The 26,458-nt window shown below is 45.3% G+C and overlaps 1 protein-coding gene across 4 annotated transcripts in view; it reads left to right on the forward strand.

The window, feature by feature from the left end:
• Positions 1-26,458, forward strand: part of LOC117366941 — a 67,974-nt gene that overhangs the window by 11,586 nt on the left and 29,930 nt on the right. For 3 of the 4 annotated variants that reach the window (XM_033959005.1, XM_033959004.1, XM_033959006.1), the window contains exons 2-6: positions 8,241-8,330; positions 9,362-9,459; positions 11,419-11,567; positions 14,068-14,166; positions 24,553-24,695. In XM_033959005.1, the coding sequence (XP_033814896.1) occupies positions 8,241-8,330; positions 9,362-9,459; positions 11,419-11,567; positions 14,068-14,166; positions 24,553-24,695 (579 nt within the window). The remainder of the gene's footprint in view (positions 1-8,240; positions 8,331-9,361; positions 9,460-11,418; positions 11,568-14,067; positions 14,167-24,552; positions 24,696-26,458) is intronic. The other variant, XM_033959008.1, reaches the window with a different exon arrangement.

Raw genomic sequence — 26,458 nt, forward strand, 5'->3', positions numbered from 1 at the left:
GTACCAAGTTTGGTTGAAATATCTCCATGCGTTTCAGAGTTATGCTGAGTATTCATCTGTGAGCCCGAAAACACTATGGGGTAGATACTATGGGATACTAAAGCAAACTATGGGGTAGATACTAAAATCTGTCATTTTCAATCATTTTTACATATCCCCCCCCTTCCCACCCCCACAGTGTTTGTCCTCAGATAGTAAGTAATGTGTATGTCAAGTTTGGTTGAAATCTGTCCATGCATTGAAGAGTTATGCTGGAACATACATACATACATACACACACACACACACATATATTCAAATTATAATGTGAAATATTTGACAAAATGAATACAATACAACTAACGCAAAACTTGATTATAAACAACATTTTTAGTTTCACCTCCAGGAGCAAGAACATATAAATTCTTGGGTGAACCCACCCTTGAGCAAGCAACATAGAGTTGTGGGCTGCGAGACCCCCAGAACATATCACCCCAGGTAGTGAGGGATCGGCATACCAAGTTTCGTTCAAATCGGTCAAGCCTTTTTGATTTACTGTGAGAATGGCAGCTTTTTACATTTTTTCCATTGACATGAATGGGTGAAAGCTGATTTTATGTTTATAGCTCCGCCCACGTGTGCAGGTGGGCCGCGAGACCCCCAGAACATATCATCCCAGGTAGTGAGGGATCTGCATACCAAGTTTCGTTCAAATCGGTCAAGCCGTTTTTGCGTGATCGCGGCACATACACACACACATACATACATACACACATACATACCTCCGATTTTATATATATATAGATAAAGAGTTTTACCTCATGCAAAATTGTCATTTCTTTAATAAGACATTAACTATTTTTTCTGCGGCCCTCCAAGTACCTACAAATCCAAAATGTGGCCCCGCAAAGGGTTTGAGTTTGAGACCATTGTGTTAAAAGATAGGGACCCAACACGGTCTGTGTTTTGACAAAATCGTCTTCCTTCCCATTCCATTTTTTTCATTGTGATTTTAACTCCCTATAGCATGTTATTGACTGTAGCGTGCATATCTCTGTTCCTGAAAACTTTGTTTATGTATCCTTGTAACCCATTCTAGCTCCAGGGGAGGACGGGCTATAAAAATGAACAAATAAATAAATAAAATGAATAAAAATGTTATACGAAAAAGACTGTGGGCTCCTTTTACTAAGGTGCGCTAGCGTTTTTAGCGCGCGCACAAAATTACCGCGCACTACACCACGCAGTATGCTTCTAGAATAACGCCAGGTCAATGCTGGCATTAAGGTCTAGCGCGCACGGCAATATAGCACTCGCTATTCCATGCATTAAGGCCTTAACGCACCTTAGTTAAAGGAGCCCTGTGTGTCAATGATAGTCAGTATTGGTGATGTGACAATACTGACCATGTATAAAATGGTGCCGAATAGTGACAATATTTTGGTTAATTTGGTTGACTCGTGTGTATCACATGGCACGCACACTTACGCATATACAGTGGTACCTTGGTTTGCGAGTGCACCATTTTGCGAGTGTTTTGCAAAACGAGCAAAATATACGCAAAATCGGCGCCTTGGAAACCGAGCGTGCCTCAATTTACGAGCGCGCCCCCCCCCCAAATCCGGCACCCTCCCCCTAGCGATCCGGCACACTCCTCTCGTGTCGCACCCCCTCCCCACCGCAATCCGGCTTCCCCCAGGCATCCACCTACCCACCCGATCACATTTCTTACCCCCGTTTGGCACCGGCACCAACGCACAGGACCTGCCGGTGCCGGTGCCCGATCCGAGAATCTCGGGGAGAACAGGAATCCGAAGGCCTTGAGCATGTGCAGATGCTCAAGGCCCAGCGCGAAGGAGGCAGATCTTCGGGCGCCGGCATGTCCTATCCGTTGGTGCCGGTGCCGGTGCCAAATGAGGGTAAGAAATGTGATCGGGTGCGTGGGTGGATGCCGGATCACGATGCGAGCGGGGGGAGGGGGGGAATGTATCAAAGCGAGTTTCCATTATTTCCTATGGGGAAACTCACTTTGATATATGAGTATTTTGGTTTATCCCAGGACAAGCAGGCAGCATATTCTCACATGTGGGTGACGTCATCTACGGAGCCCCAGCGCGGACAGCTTTTCAAGCAAACTTGATTGAAGTTTCAAGCTTGCTATGCTGCACCACGCATGTGCATGCCTTCCTGCCCACTAGAGGGCGCATCCTCACCTCGTGGTCCTCAGTTCAGTTTTTTCCGCGGAGCCAGAAGCCCTGTGGAATTTGTGCTCCGTGCCTTTTGCCTTCTGACACTGCGGCTGGGTTTGTTTTATTGTTTTTGTTCGTTTGTGTGTTCGAAATCGTCAAAAAAAAAAAAAAAATTTCGTTCCGGCTCCGGGGGCTCCCGGTAGCCGCGGCCACGGGACCTCGCTTGTTCCCGGCCGTTTTTCGTGTTCATGTCCCGTCCTTTGACGGGTTTTAAAAAGTGCACCCGGTGTGATCGGCTGCTTTCCATCACCGATCCGCACCGGTGGTGCCTTGTTTGCCTGGGTGCGGATCACCCGACTGATTCCTGCACTCGGTGCTCGACTTTTCAGCCTCGAGCGCTCCGCCGTCGGCGCGCCCGCATGGCGGAGCTCTTTAGTGTTGACCCCGCGGCGGGGAAGGCCTCGACGTCGGCCTCGGTTTTGACCTCGGCCTCGACCTCGCCGCGGAGACCTTCTTCGTCGAAGCCTGCGTCCTCGACCCCGAAGTCCACTGTGGGTAAGTCCTCACTTCCTTCTTCTACTTCAGGGTCTTCGAAGAAGCCATCCTCGGGCTCCTCGACGGGGGCGGGGGGGGGGGGTCATCCTCGGCTCCACCCCGGGCGTCGAAGTCGGGTGCTCCACGGGAATACTCCTCGCCGAGGTCGCCCTCGAGAGAGCACCCGCCGTCTTCGGACATGCCATCTATGATGGCTATACCGGTCTTCCAGGACATGCTCCGAGTGCTTATTGCCTCGGAGCTGTCCTGCGCCATGGCCCACCTGCAGTCGTCCTCGACCGTATCTTCAACCTCGGCTCCAACCTCGGCTCCGGTGGTGGTCCCGACCTCGACCCCGGCGGTGGACCAGCCTAGGCAGAGTGTGCGACCTCGGGACAAGGTGCTCCGGGTTCGCAGGATTTCCTCCTCCTCCTCGTCGAGGTCCTCCCGCGGGTCCTCGCCCTCAGGTCAGCCCCGGGTGAAGCACCGATCCCGGAAGCCCAAACGTCCTCGAGGGTTTCCGCGGAGGTGCGGTCGCTCCTCGCCGACCCGGGAGGCGCAGCACCTCGGGGTTTCAGAACTCTGCCTGGATAATCCAAGGCTTCTGCGTTCCCCTGCAGGGAAGGGATCCAGGGACTCCTCCCCGAGGAGGAGGGGGCGGTCCTCGGTGCCTCGGACCCCGGGGACTTCCCCGAGGGGCTCCTCGGGTCGTCGGAGATCTCCGACTCCGCCGAAGTCCCTTGGTGCAGCTTCCTGAGGTTCAGAGTCTGGCACCGGACGGGAACCCAGATACTCCCGGGAGGCTTCTCCGTCCTTCATGGCGGCAGGGGCCTCGCGCTCCTCTTCCCCACCATCAGGGCCCTCTTCATTCTCGAGGTTCGTGGTGGATATGGGGAAGGCCTGGGACCTCGACCTGTTTTCGGGGGTCTCAATATACAAAGGACTTTTTGGAGGAGCAGGATTTGCCCTCTCCTCAGTGGGAGGCTCCGCGTTTGCCTTTGCACAAGATCCTCCATCATACGTTCTTGCGCAATTTGGAGTCCCCTTATGCGGTCACGGCTGTCCCTTCGAAGATGGAATCGAAGTACCGCACGGTCCCCTGTAAGGGCTTTGAGAAGGCGCAATTGTCCCACCAATCTTTGCTGGTGGAATCCTCGTTGAAGAAATCCCAGCCTTCTCGCGTCTCTGCAGCGGTTCCGCCCGGGCGTGAGGGGCGGACGCTAGATAAGTTTGGGCGCTGCCTCTACCACAATTCTATGATGGCCAATAGAGTGCTCAACTACGCCTTCGCCTTTTCTTCTTATCTGCGGCGACTAGTCAAATCTATGCCCTGTTATCACGGGGTCCTGCCTAACTCCCATAAGGAGGACTTTAGTGAGCTTATTGATACTTTGTCCCAGCTGCGTCTCTTCCTGTTTCATGCAGTCTACGACGCCTTTGAGTTGTCGTCCCGGGTCTGCGCCTTTGCCGTGGCCATGCGCCGTCTTGCGTGGCTGCGCATTGTCGATATGGACCCGAATTTACAAGAACGCCTGGCAAATTTGCCGTGCGTGGGGTCGGAACTGTTTGATGAGTCCCTGGAAGCGGCTACCAAGCGCCTGTCCGATCATGAGCGCTCCTTTGCCTCGTTGGTCCGCCCCAAGGCCAAAGTGGCCACTCCGAGGCCTTACCGACCTCCCCCGCGACGCTACCCTCAAAAGTCCACGCCGGCTTTTTCTAGGCCTCCTCCTTGGCGACCCCCTCAGCAGGCCAGGGCGTCCCACCAGAAGCCTCAGGTGCAAGCGGCGTCCAAACTGGCGCTGTCTTTTTGACGCTCTGAGCGGATGGAGGCGGGCCCCCTCCGCGCTGTCGCCGTCCCCGCTTCCAATCGGGGGCCGGCTGCGAGCTTTCCATTCGACCTGGACTCAGATCACGTCCGATGCTTGGGTGCTCCGTGTCATCTCGGAGGGTTACTCCCTCAACTTCAAGGAGGCTCCTCCGGACAGCCCTCCCGGCGCGTGTCCTTTCAACCGGACACAATTTCCCCTTCTCCTCTCGGAGGCCAGGGCCTTGTTGAGTCTCCGGGCAGTCGAGCGGGTGCCCCCCAACCAACGGGGTCAGGGGTTTTACTCCCGTTATTTTTTGGTCCCGAAAAAGACCGGGGACTTGCACCCCATTTTGGACCTCCGGAAGCTCAACAAGTTCCTTGTCCGGGAGAAGTTCCGTATGTTGTCGCTTCCGGTCCTGTACCCACTGTTGGAGGAAGGGGACTGGATGTGCTCCCTGGACCTTAAGGAAGCTTATACACATGTTCCGGTGTAACCCGCCTTCCGCAAGTTTCTACGGTTCCAGGTGGGGGAGTTGCACCTTCAATACTGGGTCCTCCCCTTTGGCTTGGCTTCGTCCCCTCGAGTCTTCACGAAGTGCATGGTGGTTGTCGCGGCGGCCCTGTGTTCTCAGGGTCTGCAGGTCTTTCCCTACCTGGACGATTGGCTGATCAAGGCTCCTTCCAAGGAGGGGGTTATCCCAGCGACCCGACAGACTATCATCTTCTTTCAACGTCTGGGATTCGAGGTGAACTTTCCCAAGTCTCAATTGTGCCCGGCTCAATCCCTTCAGTTTATTGGGGCCGTGCTGGACACGGTTCGCCTCCGTTCGTTCCTCCCCCCTCCTCGGTTGGAGGCCCTGCTTCGACTGAACCGAAGGATTTCGCTGCAGCCCTCAGTATCAGCTCAGAGTCTGATGATTCTGCTCGGCCACATGGCGTCGACAGTTCATGTCACGCCGTTCGCCCGCTTGCACCTGAGGCTTCCCCAGTGGACCCTGGCCTCTCAGTGGCGTCAGGATCGGGACCCGGTCTCCAGTCCTGTAACAGTGACTCCTTCCTTGAGACGCTCGCTCCGTTGGTGGACCAACTCTTCCAATCTTTCCGGGGGTTTGCTCTTTCTCGTCCCTCCACATCGCAAGGTCCTGACCACGGACTCTTCGGAGTCCGCGTGGGGGGCTCATCTCGACGGTCTGCGGACTCAAGGTCTATGGTCGGCGGAGGACCGTCTTTGTCACATCAATGTGTTGGAGCTTCGTGCCATTTTTCTGGCTGCTCGCGCGTTCTGCCACCTGCTGCACGATCAGGTAGTCCTGGTGCAGACGGACAACCAAGTGGCAATGTACTATGTGAACAAGCAAGGGGGAACGGGCTCTTGGTCCCTGTGCCAGGAAGCCCTGCGCCTTTGGGAATGAGCGGTCTCCCAGAACAGAGAGGAACTGTCTGGCCGACAAACTCAGTCGTCTTCTACAGCCGCACGAGTGGTCGCTAAACTCCCGAGTTCTGCACGAGGTCTTCGACCGCTGGGGGACTCCTCAGGTGGATCTGTTTGCTTCCCCGGGGACTCACAAACTGCCCCTCTATTGTTCTCGGATGTACTCCCCGGACCGTCTCGAGGCCGATGCCTTTCTTCTCGACTGGGGAGGGAGGTTCCTGTATGCGTTTCCTCCTTTCCCTCTGATCTTGAGAACGTTGGTACATCTCAAATCGACCAGAGCCACTATGATTCTCGTTGGCCTCGTCAGCACTGGTTCTCCCTGCTTCTTCAACTCAGTGTCAGGGGGTCTGTTTTTCCCTCTCTGCTACTGCCTGTTTTTCCCTCTCTGCTGTCTCAGAGTCGGGGGTCACTGTTGCATCCCAATCTTCAGTCCTTACATCTGACGGCTTGGTTCCTTTCCCCTTGACTTCGCTTCCCGTTTCTCAGTCTGTACGGGACGTGTTGGAAGCCTCGCGTAAGGTTTCGACTCGGCTTTGTTATTCTCAGAAATGGACAAGATTTTCCTCCTGGTGTTCCTCGCACCATCTGGATCCGGGTTTGGTTCCGGTGTCTTCGGTTCTGGAATATTTGTTGCATTTGTCCCAGTCCGGGCTGAAGACGACTTCCATTCAGGTGCATCTCAGCGCTATTGCTGCTTTCCATCGGCATCTCGAGGGTCTCTCTCTCTTTATCCTCTGGTTACTCGTTTCATGAGGGGTCTTGTGAATGTTCATCCTCCTCTGAAACCTCCTCCTGTAGTTTGGGATCTTAATGTGGTTTTGGCTCAGCTGATGAAGCCTCCTTTTGAGCCTATTGACAAATCTCATCTTAAGTTTCTCACTTGGAAGGTGATCTTTTTGCTTGCGCTCACGTCCGCTCGTCGAATTAGTGAGCTGCAAGCTTTGGTTGCGGACCCGCCTTTTACTGTGTTCCATCATGACAAGGTGGTTCTTCGCACTCATCCTAAATTTTTACCTAAAGTTGTGTCTGATTTCCACCTCAATCAGTCCATTGTTCTTCCGGTGTTTTTTCCGAAGCCCCACTCTCATCCTGGCGAGGTGGCGCTTCACACGCTTGACTGTAAGAGGGCGTTGGCCTTTTATCTTCAGCGCACTAAGTCTCATCGGAAGGTTCCTCAATTGTTTTTGTCCTTCGATCCTAATCGGTTGGGACATCCTGTTTCCAAGCGCACCTTGTCCAACTGGTTAGCGGCTTGTATCTCTTTTTGCTACGCTCAGGCTGGTCTCACGCTCCATGGTCGAGTCACGGGGCATAAGGTCCGAGCTATGGCAGCTTCTGTGGCTTTTCTCCGGTCTACGCCGGTCGAGGACATCTGTAAGGCTGCCACTTGGTCTTCGGTTCATACTTTCACCTCCCATTACTGTCTGGATACGTTGTCCAGAAGCGACGGCCGGTTTGGCCAGTCAGTTTTGCGTAACCTGTTTTCCTAAATTGCCATCCTCCCACCTGCCCTTTTTTGGTTGGCTTGGAGGTCACCCACATGTGAGAATATGCTGCCTGCTTGTCCTGGGATAAAGCACAGTTACTTACCGTAACAGGTGTTATCCAGGGACAGCAGGCAGATATTCTCACAACCCGCCCTCCTCCCTGGGGATGGCTTCTTTGCTGGCTATGGAACTGAGGACCACAAGGTGAGGAAGCGCCCTCTAGTGGGCAGGAAGGCATGCACATGCGTGGTGCAGCATAGCAAGCTTGAAACTTCAATCAAGTTTGCTTGAAAAGCTGTCCGCGCTGGGGCTCCGTAGATGACGTCACCCACATGTGAGAATATCTGCCTGCTGTCCCTGGATAACACCTGTTACGGTAAGTAACTGTGCTTTACAAGCATGCTTCTGGAATGAATTATGCTCGTAAACCAAGGTACCACTGTACCTCATTTTTTCACCATTCTTTCACCAATATTGATATCTTTGTCACTGGTGACATTATTTCTGCAGTAATTCTTTGCTTTTGGCTGCTGTCCTTTCACTGCGGAAATGTCGGATTCTGCTTTTGCATTCTGACAGTGACAATTACATATGCTGTTTTAGAGCAAGCCACCTTTTATAGGTAGGAAGATAAGCAGGTGCTTATTTTGAGGCTGTTTATAAAGATAACGTAGGCTACTATGGTTATTTTAGAAGTATCCACAGGTCTAAATGGTGGCATTTAAACATCTGGAGCAGTCCAGGATCATATAAAGAGTGTCAGTGGAGTTTAATGCTTTTTATCCAGTTCATTTTTTTAAAAATTTTAGAACAGTGATGAGGAGAGCAGCCCTTGGGATAGTCCACTGTCTAGTGTCCATGATCCAGTAAGAAGGAAAGATAAGTTAACCAAATTCAAGGTAAGGGAAAGGGGATGTGATTCTTTCTGTGGTTAAGATCACATATTACTGTATTATGTGTGCAAATAAGTAGGATTTAGGAAGAACATAGTACACGATACTAGTATTATATGTATATATAAGTAGGATGATTGACTATGGTATAAATGTGTCTGTATTGAAAACCATCTAACCCCCCCCCCCCTGCTAACTCTATTGTAACACCGTTACAGAAGCTCATGTAAACCACTCTGAATTGACTCCCCAGTCATTAATAGTGGTGTAGAAGCTTTCAATAAACATATATAGGTACTTATTTTGTACCTGGGGCAATGGAAGAGTTAAGTGCCTAGCTCAGAGTCGCAAGGTGTCGCAGTGGAAATCAAATCCAGTTCCCCTGTAAACCTGCTCCAAAGAAGGTATAAATACATATGTGGCATGACCTGAGCATGTGCAGGGAAGCAGCTCTCAGCATTGGTGGCTGGAAGTGTGCTGCCAACTGCCCAGGGATTAAGACAACTTGGGAGGCTCTGGAGAGGATTCTTTAGCTGGCGGGACTTGGGTATCTCCGTCAACTACCCTGACAATGCAAGCTGCCGCTGAGTAGGTCTGAACTGAATCTGGGTGGACCCCTGCTCACCCATGGCTATGCCACTAGGATAGGAGAAAGAAAGTTAGCGATGTGGACAGCCTAGGGAGAGAAAGTGTTGGGTTTGTGCTGAAAAGGGAAAATAAGAGTGAGGAAGGTGGGTAAGGATGGGAGGAGGTGGTTAAGGAACAAGGGAGGGAAGGGGAGAGGGATAATTTTACACACGTGTTGTGGGTCTCTGCCAGTTAAAATATACATTTAACTGTGTGATGATAATAAATGGTCAAAAATATATTTAGAGAGAACAGCACAAGTGTTCTTTAACTTGGCAAAATACAGCAATTGTTTGCCATATTCTCATGTAACTTGATTCATTTTAAATTAATTGGTTTCCTTTTTCCTATCACCACACGTTATCACAGCACAGAATAAGTAATTTCTTTGTTTCATCTTGTCTTCCAAGGGCCATGAACCCAAATCTTCATGGGATAATGAAGAAGAGAAATGGAAAGGACAGGGGGATGCTCGGGAAAACAGCATCCCTGCTCCAAAGCAGAATAGGTAAGGTATTGTGGTCTGTGATCCATATCGCAGCCAGTGAACTATTTTGGGTAGATTGAAAAAAGGAGAAGGAATATTATATGGAAAACTGGGCTGCCTTAGAGTCTTGCAAGTTAAAAATTGCCCAAGAGTCAAAAAGAACTTCATGGTGAAGAACAGATGGGTAAGCTCAAAAGACTGGGAGAACTAGTTGGTCAGTTTGACTGCCTCAAGATCCAGGTAATTTTATACAGGATATGGAGTGTCACAGGTAATGTAATGTAATGTAATTTATTTCTTATATACCGCTACATCCGTTAGGTTCTAAGCGGTTTACAGAAAATATACATTAAGATTAGAAATAAGAAAGGTACTTGGAAAATTCCCTTACTGTCCCGAAGGCTCACAATCTAACTAAAGTACCTGGAGGGTAATAGTGAAGTGAAAAGTAGAGTTAGAAGAAAAATAAAAATAAAATAAACATTTTAAAAAGACAGCATTGATCTAAATACTTTGGAAGGTAGAAGAGAGGAGAGAAAGGAATAGAAGCAGAATGGGTAAGCGTCAGTGATGAAGTGGAGCAGGTAAGTTTATAAAGTCATTTTTGCGTGTATGTGGCCTCTTATGAAATACTGATCAGAGTTAAAAAAAAAAAAAAAAAGCCATACTTGACATGATGGTGCATACTTTGCCAGTAGGGGACAGAGTTTGAGCAGAATGTACTTGTACTATAGACGTGATGGATGTTTACTCCTGCTCAAGGCACAATTCATAATGTACATTAATATATTATAAAGACATACTTGCCTTTATAAACTATCTACTTCCCATCTCCACATACACTAAACTAAATCTTAGACTTATATACTGAGTCATCCCTTGGTCTTGAATGCAACTTCTGTTAATCAGTTGTATCAACTGTCTTCACAAGCATCAAAAGCATGGAAAGTCTCTCTTCTCAAATTCTCTTTCAACACCAGTCTGTGTTTCACTAAACAGCATCTTCAGGAGTAGAGAACCAAACAGGAGATTCTCGGGAACAAATTAACTTCCTGTTTCATATACATTTTGAACCACATAAAGACTGCAGCAGACTAAGGGCTCCTTTTACGAAGCCGCGTTAGCGGCTTTATCGCACGCACATTTTTAGCGCGCGATAACCCCCGCGCTAGCCAAAAAACTACCACCTGCTCAAGAGGAGGCGGTAGCTAGCACAACCGGCAAATTAGAGCGCGCTATTATGTGCATTAAACCGCTAACGCGGCTTCGTAAAAGGAGCCCTAAGTAGGTTACAAAACCCAAATCAATACACATACTGGCGCTTCCAAGGCGCGAGTCAGACGCCTTAAACATAGACTTGTAAAACGCTGGTCTACATTTAAGGCATCTGTACAAAAATTAGTTGCAATTCAGGACACAGCGCCTACCGGTGATTGACATGTAGTGGGCACCATTTCCAGGCGCCTAATTGCCATTTATCCCCATTTAAAATAAGTGCTTTTCTGCCCTATTAACCTAGAAGTCCTCTTATAAAAGTACCCTTTTACTGCTTTCTTCTTTTTAACTTAGTGTTTGTTTGTTTTTTAATATCTTTATTCATTTTTAAATCAAAAAGCCAGTGCACAAAAATATATCATAAATAATTCCAATATAGCACTGTAATATCTAACACATAAAATCTAATAGTATAAAAGTCCCCACCCACCCTTCATCAATTTCCCAACAAGCATACATTATACTTTATTATGCAATTTATCATAACATAACTTTTTTAATTTCACTCCAAATCCACCCACCCCACTTGAGTGTGCTAAATAATCTAAAAAAGAAAGGAAAAGGAAAGAGTTTATGTCTCTTCATCACAATACTTTTCCAATGGCCCCCATATCTTTACAAAATTATTATAGTTCCCTTTTTGTAATGCTATTGCTCTTTCCATCTTAAAAATATGGCATAACTTAGTTTTGTTTTCTTTGTTAGTGCCTGGATTGATGTTGATCTGACAAACACTAGAATTTCTCGATTCTTCAGTGAGGATGAATTAGATCGGACACCTAGAAAATCTACTTCCAACATGAAAGTAGAAACGAGGCGGCTTCCTTTGGAGGATTTTAAGGGAGCTCTAAATGGTAGTATCTTCCCCTTCCACTTCAGTGTTTCTGCTTTTGTAGATGGGAATGAAATAATTATGAAGTGATTTTCAAATAGCCTGTATAGTTGCAAAGTACAAGGGTACTTGAATTTACCTGGGGAGTCTTCCTCTGAAAATTAGCTAGTGTATTGTCCATAAGCTAAAAAGCATTCCCAAATGTTTTGGACCTGTTATTTGTGTAGATGACTGAGAAGGGAGGAGCGTGGTGATAAAGCAGTTCAGATGATGTAAGATGAAAAACAGAAAAAAAAAATTTGAAATAAAAATAAAAAATAAACCTCTGCTGTAGAAGTTTGCACACAATTCAATCATTCTAAAGAGAATAATTTTCAGACAGGCCAGTTATCTCAGTAAATGGCTTTGTAAATTATTCTCCAAATGGCTTTTGCTCAGCATTCAGAATTATTTTTTGCCGAGATCTGGAGAACTCATGATAACAGCCATACTTCAGGAATTAGGCCTCTGTTTTCAGTCACCTAGTGTGTGGTGACATTCAAATCTTTGCTATACAAAACTCCTGCTTTTATTCATAAATTACTGATTTCCTACACCTCAACTAGATTATTGAGGTCAAATGATTTCCTACACCTCAACTAGATTATTGAGGTCAAATGATCAACATTTACGAATAATTCCCTCACTTAAAATTATTAATACATGGCAGCAATTCATTTTTTCTGTCACAGTCCCTCAAACATGGAATTCACTCCCTATTTATTCAAGGGAAGAACGCAATTTAGACAGATTTAAGAGCAAATTAAAAAAGCTTTCTTTTTAAGGATGTATTTGATAATTAGAAAGCCTGATTAGGAGCCTTATTTCATTTCCACTTCATAACTTCTCTGAAGTACATGGATCTCTTCCTTCCCATTGTTTTTCCCATAAGTGTCTTATTTATTATCAACAACTTGTATTTCTCTTCCCCTTTTTTCCTTTTGTTTTAATTTGTTTGTAAGGGTGGAGGGGCATAATTGAAAGAGACGTCTAAGTCCGTTTACATCCATCTCGCAAGTCGTCCAAAGTAAAAAAAACAGCTTAAGACACATTTTTGAAAGATACGTCCAACTTTTTTTTCATTTTGAAAATCGTTTAATTATATGTCCTGCCGATCTGATCGTCCAAGCCACTAAATCATCTATCTCTATACCACATTTTCGTCCAACTTTCTGTCCAAGTCCAAAACGCCTAGAACAAGCCCTGTTGGATGTGGGAGGGGTCTGCAAAGTGATGGACTGCACACCCAGACATGCCTCCTAAATAGTGGGGTACCTTACAGGACACTGCTGTGAACTTCACAAAAAGGGTGCCATGTCTTCTCCCTACAGCTCCCTTATAGGTTACGGTAAGCCCCCCAAACCACCTCCAGAATCCCCTAGACCCACTTATCTACCACCCCAATAGCCCTTATGGCTGCAGGAGCCACTTATATGCCAGTACAAAAGGGTTTTGAGGGTGTATAGGGGAGTGCACATGTTTAAGTATCAATGCAGTGATTACAGGGGCTTATGAGCATGGATCCTCCTCTCCATAAGTCCCTAACTCACCCCCAAGATGACTTAAGCTACCTCTGGGCTGGACGACTAGGCTTTCCTATGCCAGGTGGCCAGGTGATGATGGTCTGGAGGCTGAATTTTAAATTTATGATTAAAATTTTTAAACACCTCAGTATTTGAAAAGATAGAGGGAGGGTGGGAGTATGAATGATAAGAATTGATAATTGTTAATTATTAGTATATGGGAGGGTGGGGTGGGATTCTTTTATATTTATGTATTGGAAGATTACAAATAAGATTGTCAAGTGATTAATATATTTCTGATGGATTATTGTACACTTGCTGTAATTTTTGAAAACGAATAAAGATTTATTTAAAAAAAAAAAAAAATTTTGTGGGGGGGGGGGTGGTGATCACCGGGGTAGTCTGTTTTATGTGTTTGCAGTGATTATCTGATGACTTTAGGTGGGTTTTTGTGACTTAGACCATGTTTTACGTCCAAGTTCCGTCTAGGCTCTGTTGTAAAACTTTTGGTTATACATGATGTACAACTAAGTCTAAGCCGACCCACGTCCCGCCCAACTCCTGCCCTCGACACGCCTCTCGAAACACTCCGTTTAGCTTTGGTTGTTCAGTGGCACTATGAAGGCCTAGGTCGTTTAGAAATACGTCCAAAACCCGTTTTTATTATTGGCACTTGGACGTTTTTGAGAAATGTTCGTCCAAGTGCCTCCTTAGGCCGGTTTTTGGACATTTTTCTCTTTCGATTATGAGCCCCTTAGTCTTTAAAATGTCTTATAAGATTTAGTTTTTGTCATTTGTTTTGTTGGCCCCTAAAAATCTGTAATTTTATTGATGTGTACATTGCTTAGAATTTTGAATAAGCGATCAATCAAATTTATATTAAACTTGAAAAACTTCAGATGTTGTGGTTTACTGAACCATTTGTGCATGGCTTACCTTTTGTTTTTGTTCACCTTGAAGTTTCCGCAGATAAAGAGCCCACTAGTCAACCAGCTGCTCTGCCTGTGAAGAACCTGAGGGGAGCTGCCTATAAACCAACTGAACCCGAAGGCTCTAATGGTAAGAGAAGAGACGGACCAAGTGTGAAGTTTCAGAAGTGATTGCTGCAAAATTAGGTGATCTTTTTAAAATAAAATATGGATATATCTGGAATCTTAAAAGAATCAGTAGGTATATTAAATTTCTTTATTCATTTTTTCATATTACAACAAGTGTATCAGAAAAATACATATAATCTTATAAACACACACTTGATTTTCCTTCATGAATACTTTAAGTACAATATATCATATTTATATTCATATTTTTATAATGTTTTAGATAATATATAAATCATTTAATATATATGACAAATATAAATAAAATACCCCCCCAAGCCCTCCCTTCGTATTTCAGAAACTCTAACCTAATACTTAAAAATACATTAATTAATTCATACATATTGTAAGGTAAATAAAATAATACCCACCCACATCCCCACTTACCAAATCTCTTATTATGGGAAAATGTTATTAATCATTACAAAAATCTGCTAATGGTCTCCAAATCTTCAGAAATTTACCAAAATAACCTTTCTGTGTTGCTATTGTGCGCTCCATTTTATATATACGGCATACCGAATTCCACCAAAAATTATAACTTAATCTGTCATAATTTTTCCAGTTACATGTTATTTGTTGAATTGCTACTCCAGTTAATATGAATAAAAGTTTATTATTATGTGATGAAATTTGACTTTTTGCTCTCATTGTTGTACCAAATAAAATAGTATCATAAGTCAAGGCTACTGGATTGTCCATCATCCTATTTATTTGAGGCCAAATTGATTTCCAAAATAATAATATATATGGACAATAGAATAAAAGATGATCTAATGTCCCAGCCTCAAGATGACAGTGCCAACATTTATTAGACTTAGAGCTATCTAATTTTTGTAAACGAACAGGGGTCCAAAAAGCTCTATGCAAAAGAAAAAAACCATGTATCAGTAGGTATAAAGATAACACATCTGATGGGTGAGTGTCTTCTTTTCTCTATTTGCATACTCGTAAGGATTTTTTTTCTAAAACACGTCTCCTGCATTTAGGACACATTTTGCATGCATGCTTATAAGAGTATTTCCTTATCATCCACTAAACTAGTCCAGATACACATGGGTAACGCCCATCCATAAGCAGATGGAGGTAGAGGTATGAGCAGTAAACTGTAAGAGGCACCATGCAGCTCACTAGCTCAGTAATCTCTGTATCCAGCAGATGTTGGCAGGCACCCTGTGCAGGAGACTGATCTGAGCCAAGCGGTGCTAGGTTTCTGGTAGAATCTAAACCTAGGGAAGGGGGTCCAGAGTCTTGCTAAGCATCGGGAGAGGCTAAATGGATTCTTGGCTAGCATCCTGTATTCAGTTCTGGTACTCCTAGCTAGTAAAAATAATGGAAAAATTTGAATACTCAACCTAGCATAGAATTTTTATGTTTTCAGGCGGACTTTCTGGGACATCAGGCCGCACACTAGTATAAAACTATTAGTGAATTGATTAAAAAGAAGCCAAAAAATACTCTTAGGGATATTTGGAGCATTGAGATTAAGCATGATATTTCAGCATCTCAATGGCCACAAATTTGGTCTTGGAGAATGAGATGTACAATGTCAGCGTCAATGAAACAAACTTGGTTTTTTTTGTTACATAGAGCTTTTTGGACCCCAGTTAGATTGCAAAAGTTAAATAGTTCTTTGTCTAATAGATGCAGGCATTGTAATCTGGATATTGGGACTTTAGATCATCTTTTGTTTTATTGTCCCCATATCTTAGCCTTTTGGAACTCAATCTGGGATCAAGTAAATTGTTTATTAGAAAATCACGTAGCATTAACCTATGATACTGTACTTTTTGGTATGTCTATGAGAAAAAAGAGTCAGATATCAATGTGTAATAACAAACTTTTATTGATTTTGACCGGAGTAGCCATTCAACATATTACTAATAACTGGAAAGACCATAGTAGGCTCAATTTTAAATTTTGGTGGAATTCAGTGTGTCACATATACAGAATGGAAAGATCAATAGTGGTGCAAAATAGAAATTATAAAAACTTCATTAAAATTTGGGAACCATTAACGTCCTTTTGTCATGATTGATGCCATTTTTCTAATATTTCTATATTTAATATGTAAGATAAGAGTGGGGTGGGGGGAGGGTTTCTATTATATGAAAAATAAATTACTAAAGGGATTTCGGGATGGGAGAGGGAGGGTTATATTTGCAATTATAAGATATAACGTTAAGTGGTTAAATCTATGTTATTGTGTTGCAATTTTTGTACACTTGATGAAAGTTTTAAAATGAATAAAGAATTATAAAAAAAAAAAAATTAAATTAAAACTACTACGGTTATTGGGACTTCACAATACTAAAGGTTGTCGGTGGCAAACCCATTTTAAGCGGCTATGTTTTGCTGCTGCAAAATGTGTGATTGCTTTAAAATAGAAGCAATCAGTTGGACCTACTGTGTTGGATTGGCGTGTGAAATTGATTTCTTTGAGAACTTTGGAACAATTAACAGATAAGCATGGTGGGCGCAACTAGCTATGATTTTACAAGACCCTAATGACGATAGCTAACTTTCTACTGTTTACTGAAATACATTTGTATTTTTGCATTCTTGTTAGATGACTTTCCACTGATTTGTTGGGGGGGGAGGAGAGGAGGTCAATCAATGTGCTTTTCTTTTTCTTTTATTCTTTGAGCCAGTTTTATTGGAATATTGTAATTGTCTTGGATCTTTATATCTGTTGTACTTTAAGTGTTTTTGAGGCTGTCTGTGGGGCACTTGTTTGTATTATGAATGCGTTTCAATTCACAAAACTTAATAAAAATTCATTTCAAATAAAACTACTTCATTTAGTATTGTTCTCCAGTGTTCTCCCCAGAAATTTTTTCCAGCCGGGTGGCATGAAAAAGTAGGTGGGTGGGGCGGGATGGGGAAATTTGGTGGTGGGGAAAATTAACCCCCTCTTTTACTAAGCTGCGCTAGCATTTTTAGCGCGCGCAAACCCCTGCGCTACGTGGGAAAACTAGCGCCAACTCAATGCTGGCGTTAGCATCTAGCGCGCATGGCAATTCCTCCGCGCGCTAAGCGCACACTAAAATCACTATCGTAACTTAGTAAAAGGAGCCCTAAATGTATACTATTTTTATTAGTTAATTATTATTATTATTTTCCAATGCTCAATATGACTTCCTTTTTTAAGGTTTGATACTTGTGCCAGAATATTTTTACTAAATTTAAGAAGTATTTGCCCTCTTTCAAATGGTATAGAGGTTTAAAAAAGGGAAAGGCATTAATGAAGTCATTAGGTTCAATCTAGCCATTTATTTCTGCATGAATTTAAACAACTAAAAAAAAAAGATAAATATAGCTCATCTAGTCATACAAGAAATGGCTCTACAGCAGGGGTGCCCACACTTTTTGGGCTTGCGAGCTACTTTTAAAATGACCAAGTCAAAATGATCTACCAACAATAAAATTTTTTTAAAAACACAAAGCACAATGTACGCAGAGAAAATGTTAATTATCATTTATATTCCGCGGGTTTTCAAAGAGGTCAAGGCAGACGATTCTATGCAATGTCACCTCAGGAACAAAATAGACAAATATACCCCTCCCTTTTTACTAAATCGCAATACTGGTTTTTAGAGCAGGGAGATGCACTGAATGCCCTGCGCTGCTCTCGATGCTCATAGGCTCCCTGCGCTAAAACCCGCTATTACAGTTTAGTAAAAGGGGGCCATAGTGCAAAATATAGACAGCAGATATAAATTCTTAAAACAGACACATTTTGATCACTAAACTGAAAATAAAATCATTTTTCCTACCTTTTTGTCTGGTGATTTCATGAGTCTCTGTTTGCACTTCCTTCTTCTGACAATAAATCAAATATTTTTTCTTTCTGCCCCTCCCTTTTTCTTTCTGTCTCTCTTTCTTTCTCCCTCCCCCTGCCCCCGAAGCCATCGTGCCAATTTCTCCACTTCCCCGATTCTTTCCCTACCCCCTAAGCCACCATGCCGATTTCTCCCTGCTTCCACGAGCCAGACCAGAAATGTACAAGCGCCGGACTCACAAGACTTCACCTCCGATGTCAATTCTTATGTCGGAGAGGAAGTTCCAGGCCAGCCAGGCAGCGATTGGCTGGCCCAGAACTTCCTCTCTGATGTCAGAATTGACGTCGGAGGTGAAGTCTTATGAGTCCGGCGCTTGTACGCGCCTGGCCTGGCTCAGGGAGGCAGGAAGAAAAGGATTGCCAAGGCAACGCGATCGACTCTCATTGCCTTTGCGATCTACTGGTCGATCGCGCTCGACCATTTGGGCACCCCTGCTGTTATGGTATCCTGTCCTGACCTGAGGAAAGGGGTTTAGCCCCAAAAAACTGCCTTATTTCCATTTCCTATTTATAAACTTTAATCAATAGATACAATACTACTTGATTCTACATAAAGCAACAAAAAAAAAATATTTTTCTACCTTTTGTTGTTTCTGCTTTAATCATCTTGTCTTCACTCTTCTTTCTAGCCAGCATCTGTCCGCTCTGTCTTCCATACAGCATCAGCCCCTTCCATCCACTGTCCGCCCTCTCCCCGTTCCATATGGCATCTTCCCTCTTTTTATGCTCCTTCAATAAACTGTCTATCCTGTGCCCCTTCTCTTCTCCTTTGTACATGATTGATTTCAGCTCTGCCACCTCTCCATTTTTCTCTATCAACATCCCATCCCCTATGTTCTGGCAACTCTCTCTTCTCCTTTCTTTCCTTCACACCCCACAGTCTGGTATCTTCCCTTCCCTGATTCTCTGTCATCTCACTTCTTTCCTTTTCTTCCATCTATCCCTCCCCCTCCATGCTCTGACATCTTCTCCTTCCTTTCCCCCTTCCTTTTCCCTTGGTCTGGCATACTTTCCTCCTTCCCTCCAATCCCTAGCATCTCGTTTCATTCCCTCCCTCATCTTCTTTCTCCCTCCAGTTGGGTGCAGCAAGTATCTCCCCCTCTGCTCCCTTTCCTCCTTCTGTCACCCAAGGCCTGGCGTCATGAACTTCTTCAGGCAGCAGCATTCACAATTCGCTGCTGTTGCCAGCTTCGGGCCTTCTTCTCTGTCGGGTCCTGCCTTCATAGAAACAGAAGTAGGCAGGACCCAGCAGAGAGGAAGGCCTGAAGCTGGCAACAGCAGTGAATTGTAAATGCTGTTGCAAGCCGAAGAAGTTCATGACGCCAGGCCGAGCACCCGGGGCAGACTGCTACTCTCCCCCCCCCCCCTACGACCCTCCAATCTCTCCCTCCCTCCCATCATGAGACTCTAAACAGCACTGCTCTACTCTAAGCAGGCTGCTTCAGAGCTTTCTCCTGCCGTGATTCCCTCTGGCACGTCACTGATGAGGGAAGGAGGGAGAGATAGGAGGGTCGGATCGGGTTTGGGGGGGCGTCCGGGATGATGATGAGGCTGCTGCTGCTGCCAGCGAATCCAGCAAGGGTGAGTCCCCAAAGCACAGCCCTGGTGGGCCCCCCCCTGACCATTTCAGGCTCTAGGCCTGTGCCTACTGGGCCTATCCTTTAATCCGGTCCTGCTTCCCCCCCCATATGCCGTGACATCTCTCTCTTCCACTCCATGGTATGGTATCTCCTTTCCCTCCCTCCCATGGTCTGGTATCTCCTTTCCCTCCCTCCCATGGTCTTTGCATCTCTTTCCTCCTTTTCCTGATCTTCCTTCTCCCTCCTTCCCTCTCTCTTCCCAATTGGGTGCAGCAGCATTTCTCTTCCCCTCCCCCCATTGGGTACAGCAGTATCATCAGCATTTCTCTTTCCTCCCTCCAATTTGGTACAGCAGAAGCAGCATTTCTCTTCACCCTCCCCCCTAATTGGGTGCAGCAGCATGACTCTTCCCCCTCCCCCTATTGGGTACAGCAGCAGCATCATCAGCATTTCTTTTAACCCACCCCCAATTGGGTACAGCAGAAGCACCAGCATTTCTCTTCCCCCTCCCCCTCTAATTGGGTACAGCAGCATTTGTCCTCCCATTCACCCCCCCGTCCGTCTCACACACCCAACAGATTCGCTACAGATAAAGGCAAGTTGCAAGTTTCCCTTCGTCGCTGACCTATCTCCCAAAGGTCAGCGACATAGGGAAGCTTACAACTTGCTGCTCTTGCTTACTTCGGGCTTTTCTCGTTGCCAAGTCCTGCCTTCGCGGAAACAGAAAGTAGGCAGGACCCGGCAGCGAGAAAGGCCCGAAGTAAGCAAGAGCAAGTAAGCTTCCCTCCGTGGCTGGCCTATCTCCCGCATGCTCCAGGGCTCTAATGGTCCGTGCCGGCTTCTCTTCCCTACCCCCCCCCCCCCCCGATGTAACTTCCGGTTTCGGAGGGAAGCCGGGTTCGAGTCGCTTGCTGGGTTTTGTTTTGTTTAAAGTCCGGCGGGAGTCTTTCGGCAGCTCTTCAGGCTGCGCGTTAAGCAGTGGTGGCAGCAGGATTCGGCAGATGACAGCCGGGCGGTAATCTAAATTTGCTGGGCGGAGCACCCGGCTGAAAAGCGCTGGGGAGAACACTGTTCTCTTACTGGACAGTATATTGTCTATGCAAAGCAGGTGCATAAAGTAGTCCTGTCAGTGTTCCCTCTAAGGTGAGCGCATGAGGATCGCGGAGGGGAGGACTCGAGCGGGGGGGGGGGGGGAATGCCGGATCATGGGGGGGAGGATATGGAGCAGCACCGGTGGCCTCAAGGGAGGGGGGATTGGAGCAGCGCCGGTAGCCTCGGGTGGGGGGGGTTGGTTGGTGGAAAGAATCAAAGCAAGTTTCCATTCATTCCTATGGGGAAACTTGCTTTGATATACGAGCAATTTGGTTTACAAGCATACTTCTGGAACGAATTATGCTCGTAAACCAAGGTTCCACTGTATATTTAAAACAAAGGCCTCCAGTGCAGATGGATGGATGGATGAAAAAGAAGCAGGCACCTTTGGTAATGTATGCAAATCAGTCTGCTTTGCTGCATCTACTTATGCAAACTAACTCCCAACAGAGTCCTATGTTTCATTGTTCCTAAAATGTGCAGGGACACAGACAGATAGAGTCTCGTGCATTGTGAGAGGGCTGTTCTCTTGCCTCAATAACAAGGTTAGTTTAAAGGTGAGTCTCGGTTACTATATTGGAAATGGAAGAGGGGATGTGGGGCGGAAGGGAGGGCAGGAATGAGGGACCGCAAAGCACAATTGAAGATCGGCGCTTAATTATTTGTCTGTAGAAGGAGTGCTTTATTTTATCAAAACATGTTTCATGAATTCATGTATATGTGAGCTTTTTTCAGTAAATATGCAACCTGTGTCTGAGTCTGAGATGAGATATACTTCCCAGTTCATTGCAATTGACTGTTTTCTGGCTGGGCTTCCTTGTCATAGAGAAGGCATAGAGAAGGTAGAGAGGGACAGATTCTTCACCCTATTGGGAACCCCAAGAACAAGGGGGCACTCGGAGAAATTGAAAGGGGACAGGTTTAGAACCAATGCTAGGAAGTTCTTTTTCACTCAGAGGGTGGTGGGCACCTGGAATGCGCTTCCGGAGGTTGTGATAGGACAGAGTACACTACGGGGTTTTAAAGAAGGATTGGATAAATTCCTGAAAGATATGGGGATTGAGGGATACAGATAGAGGTAGAGATAGGATTATGAAAGGATATAGATAAAAGCATAAAGGGGAATAAAGGGTTTTAGACAAGGATCACCTTACAGGTCATGGAGCACCGCGGGAGCGGACTGCTGGGCGCGATGGACCTCTGGTCTGAGCCAGCGGAGGCAACTTCTTATGTTCTTATGAGCGATCGCTCACTATTTTCAGTGGCGTCACTCATACGCTTTCTCCTGTCGCTCACTCGAGGGCGGGCGGAGGTGAGAGGATGCGGCGGCTGCCTTAGGGGTATTTTAAAGTTGAAAGACGCAGCGGCGGCTCCTCTCAAGATCCCCGACTGCATCGGACTTCCGACGCAGGTGGGGATTGTGAGAGGAGCCACTGCCATGTCTTCAGTGTCCTACCAAGGGGGGGGGGGGTCCGCCCCGGTTGTGCACCCGTCCTAAGGCTGCAGTCAGAGAGGAAGTTCGGGCCAGCCAATCGCTGCCTGGCTGGGCGGAACTTCCTCTCTGACGGCAGAATTGACGTCGGGGGATTGCTGGTCGGCCCGGTGGGAAGCAGAGAGAGCTTGGGGCAGCCGCGGCGGTGGCTTTGGGGCCTGTTTCCCCCGATGGTTGTGGCGGTGGCTTTGGGGCCTGTTTCCCCCGATGGTGGCAGCAGTGGCTTTGTGGAGGGCAGGGAGCAAGAAAGGGGGCAGGCAGGGAGACAGAAGGGAAACAGAAAAAAAGAAAGGGGGCATCAAGAGAGAAAAAAGAAAGAAAGGGCAGGGAGAGAGGAAGAAAAAGTTGGGGGAGGGAATGAGGTCAGGAGGAGAGGAAGCATATAGGATGAAAGAAGGGAAGAAAGATTGGATGCACAGTCAGAACATGAAAGTGCAACCAGAGACTCATGAAATCACCAGACAAGGTAGGAAAAATGATTTTATTTTAAATCTAGTGATCAAAATGTGTCTGAATTTATATATGCTGTCTATATTTTGCACTATGGCCCCTTTTACTAAACTGCAATAGTGTTTTTTAGCTCAGGGAGCCTATGAGTGTCGAGAGCAGCGCTGGGCATTTAGCTCAGTTCCCTGCGCTAAAAACTGCTATTGTGATTTAATATAAAGGAAGGGGGGTATATTTGTCTATTTTTGTATGGTTGTTACTGAGGTGACAATGCATAGAGTCATCTGCCTTGACCTCTTTGAAAAAAACCCAGAATAGGAATGATAATTAACATTTTCTCAGCGTTGTGTTGCTTTGTGTTTTTTAATTTTATTGTTGGTAGATCATTTTGACTTGGTCATTTTAAAGTAGCTCGCAAGCCCAAAAAGTTTGGGCACCCCTGAGCTAGAGCGTTGAAGCTGTGTATTTCTATTTTATCCCCCCTTTTACAAAACTGTGGAGCGTTTTTTAGCGCCAGCCGTGGTGGTAGCAGCTCTGATGCTCAGAATTCTATGAGCGTCAGGGCTGTTACCACCGTGGCTAAAATCCACACTACAGTTTTGTAAAAGGGGGAGGGGTTAGTTTGTGATGACATATTCCATACTAGGCGAAGGTGTTTTCTGTGTTCTGTGTGTTCGAAAGACATGGTTTTCTGTTAGGATTGACGGTGTAGGATTGATCTGTGCTGGTCTGGCTTGTTTAGTTTTACAATGGGTGTATTGATGTACTGCTCACTGCAATATGTAAGATGCTGCCTTTTCCTAGGTACTCATGTGTGATGTGGCTTGTTACTAAAAATCATGTTTTTCGTACAGATGGGGGGGGGGGTGCCAAAAAATGATGGGCCCCGGGTGCTACATATGCTAGGTAAGCCACTGTATGTAAAGATACCAGAAAGCTGGCGAAGCAAAAACTTTAAGTAAATTGTTATTCTTCTAAGTTTTGAGTATTTAACCCTCCCACAAGGAGTACAAGGATAAACTACATTTGTTTAAAAATGTGTCCTCCGTGCCTGCTCATAAATTTGTGGAGTATGTAACTTGTCGCTCATGCATATTTTTTTTTTGCACACACCTCATCAATCCTTAGAGGGAACATTGGTCCTGGTTTCATATCTTTATTTCTTACTACTGTTTGGAGTAATCTTCAGTTAGAGACACTGCTTTTGGTTGAGCTGTACTGACCAATCTGTCTTTGTAAATTCAGCAACTTTCGCATTAATATCTGTGAACGCGCTGTTGAGTGGCCCTGAATGCTGGCGCTTGATTCAGTCCATTTTGTTAACAGAAAAGCAAAGTTGCATACTTGTAACAGCTGTTTTCGATAGCAGAATTAGGCACACAATCCCTCTCGCCTTCCCTGAGAATTGAGCTGAGAGGACTGCTGCTTGAGGTAAGGGCCACACACTCATCAATAATGTCACTCATTTCTGTGCCTAATTAATCCTGCTATATATGGAACGCCTGTTACAGGTGAAAAACAATGTTATGTTTATTTTATTAACTGCTAAAATATGTTTTTGTATATACGATTGCTGTACTGTATACCACTTTGAGTGAGTATAAATGAAATGTAAAACCTGAATGAAACTACAGTTCCTTTCTTGGAATTTGATCTATAACCCAAGAACTATTCTTGTAGCCACAAACTGTGCAGGGTTTAACTTGTGAAAGGAAAATAATGATACGTGTGTATGAAAAATATCACAGAGCAGCCACACAAAGACCATATGAAGGATTCATTTTTCCATTGTGACATGTAGCTAGAGGGTACTAATCGTGCAATCTTTAATGAGTCAGGTCTGCTTTGTCTGATTGTGACATCAACATTTCCTTCCCCTTTTTCTCTTTTATGTAGAGTTGTATGTAACCCAGAAGCAGCTACCCAGCCTTCCATGTCCAGGAGATAAGCGGAATAAGAGGAACTCTTCTCCAGCAGGGGCAAGAGGAAGGAAGTGGGTTGAGGGGTTAGAAATGGAACGTGAGGAAGAACTAAAAGAGGTAATGTAGCTGAAGCTGAATATGCAATCAGCTAGAAGCCATGCTGCATCTTTCATATTACTAAAAGTGAAAGAAACACAGTCGCCTTGCAGAGATTTATATTGTTTTAACTGGACCTGCGATTCATAACTTGCTCTAAATCAGGGGTCTCAAAGTCCCTTCTTGAGGGCCGCAATCCAGTCGGGTTTTCAGGATTTCCCCAATGAATATGCATGAGATCTATGTGCATGCACTGCTTTCAGTGCATATTCATTGGGGAAATCCTGAAAACCTGGCTGGATTGTGGCCCTCAAGGAGGGACTTTGAGATCCCTGGACTAGACGCAGGGGATGGGCAACTCCGGTTCTCGAGAGCTGGAATCCAGTCGGGTTTTCAGGATTTCCCCAATGAATATGCATGAGATCTATGTGCATGCACTGCTTTCAATGCATATTCATTGGGGAAATCCTGAAAACCCGACTGGATTGCGGCCCTCAAGGAGGGACTTTGAGATCCCTGCTCTAAAGCTAGGTTTAGAACAGGTTTTGCTGGCTTGCAGAAGATGACCTAGTCCTCTTGTTCTGGTAAAAATAGAATACTTTTTTTTTTTTTAACTTCTTCCCCTCAAAATTGTTCCTTCAGTTCAAACTATTCCAGTGGGAGAGTAAGGTATGCTCCTAATTATTATTTTTTGCAGTCCTTTTCCTTAAGTATGTGTCATTAGGAAAATTCTCAGATCTCATTAAGCCTGTGCCCATTCTTGGGTGAGAATGCTGTGCCTAGTATGCACACTTAGTAAACACTGCTAGTCACCTGCATTCAAACATAATAATATAGTTTAAAGTTGCTTTTATTAAAGCATTTTCATCTGTTCTGCTGTAGCCCCTGCTTAGCCTTCTCCTAAAGCACATCTCTGTTAGTAGGAGCGGCATTTGTGCCTTTAGTGTGGTAGTGAATTAAATTAAAATTGTTATTTATTTATGTATTTGGTTTATATCCTGTCCTCCCAGAAGAACTCAGAACAGGTTACAAGTTTACATACATAATAAATCATAACGGGTATAGTAATGTGGAGCATGACAGTACATTTTAAATCATGACGTGATAGGACTATCTATAGTGGAGCATGATAGTGCTCAAAAGCATGGTATTACTTAATAGGATATGACAGGACAAGACCTCATACAGCATGGGGTGGTGATATTATGAGTTTGGTATGACATTGCGGTTAGTAATAGAGCTTGACAGTACATAACAGAGCATGTCAGTTCATTAAGATGCATGACAGTGCATGGTTTGGCAGACAGTATATAAAGGGCATGGCAGGAACATAACAATGTCTGGCCTGGCAGGACAATACATAACTGTAAATGATATTATCCCAGGACAAGCAGGCAGCATATTCTTGACTGATGGGTGACGGCACCGACGGAGCCCCGGTACGGACAATTCTAGAGTGATCTCACTCTAAGAACTTTAGAAAGTTCTAGCTCGGCCGCACCGCGCACGCGCGAGTGCCTTCCCGCCCGACAGAGGCGCGCGGTCCCTCAGTTTCTTAGTTTCCGCGGAGCTAAGAAGACGCGTTTTTTTCAACGGCTGTTGAAACTTTTTTTCTATTGCCTTCCCGCTCGCGTAAACTTTTGGCTAATTGGCCTTATTTGGTTTCTTTTTTCTTTTTTGTAAAAAAAAAAAAAAAAATTTTCTTTTCTTTTTCTTAATTTGATTTTCCCCGGCGGGGCCTTCTGCCACCATCGAAGCCTCGGCCTTCGATTTGGCGGAAGCCG

This window comes from Geotrypetes seraphini, chromosome 9 (assembly GCF_902459505.1).
Source record: "Geotrypetes seraphini chromosome 9, aGeoSer1.1, whole genome shotgun sequence".
Lineage (NCBI taxonomy): Eukaryota > Metazoa > Chordata > Amphibia > Gymnophiona > Dermophiidae > Geotrypetes > Geotrypetes seraphini.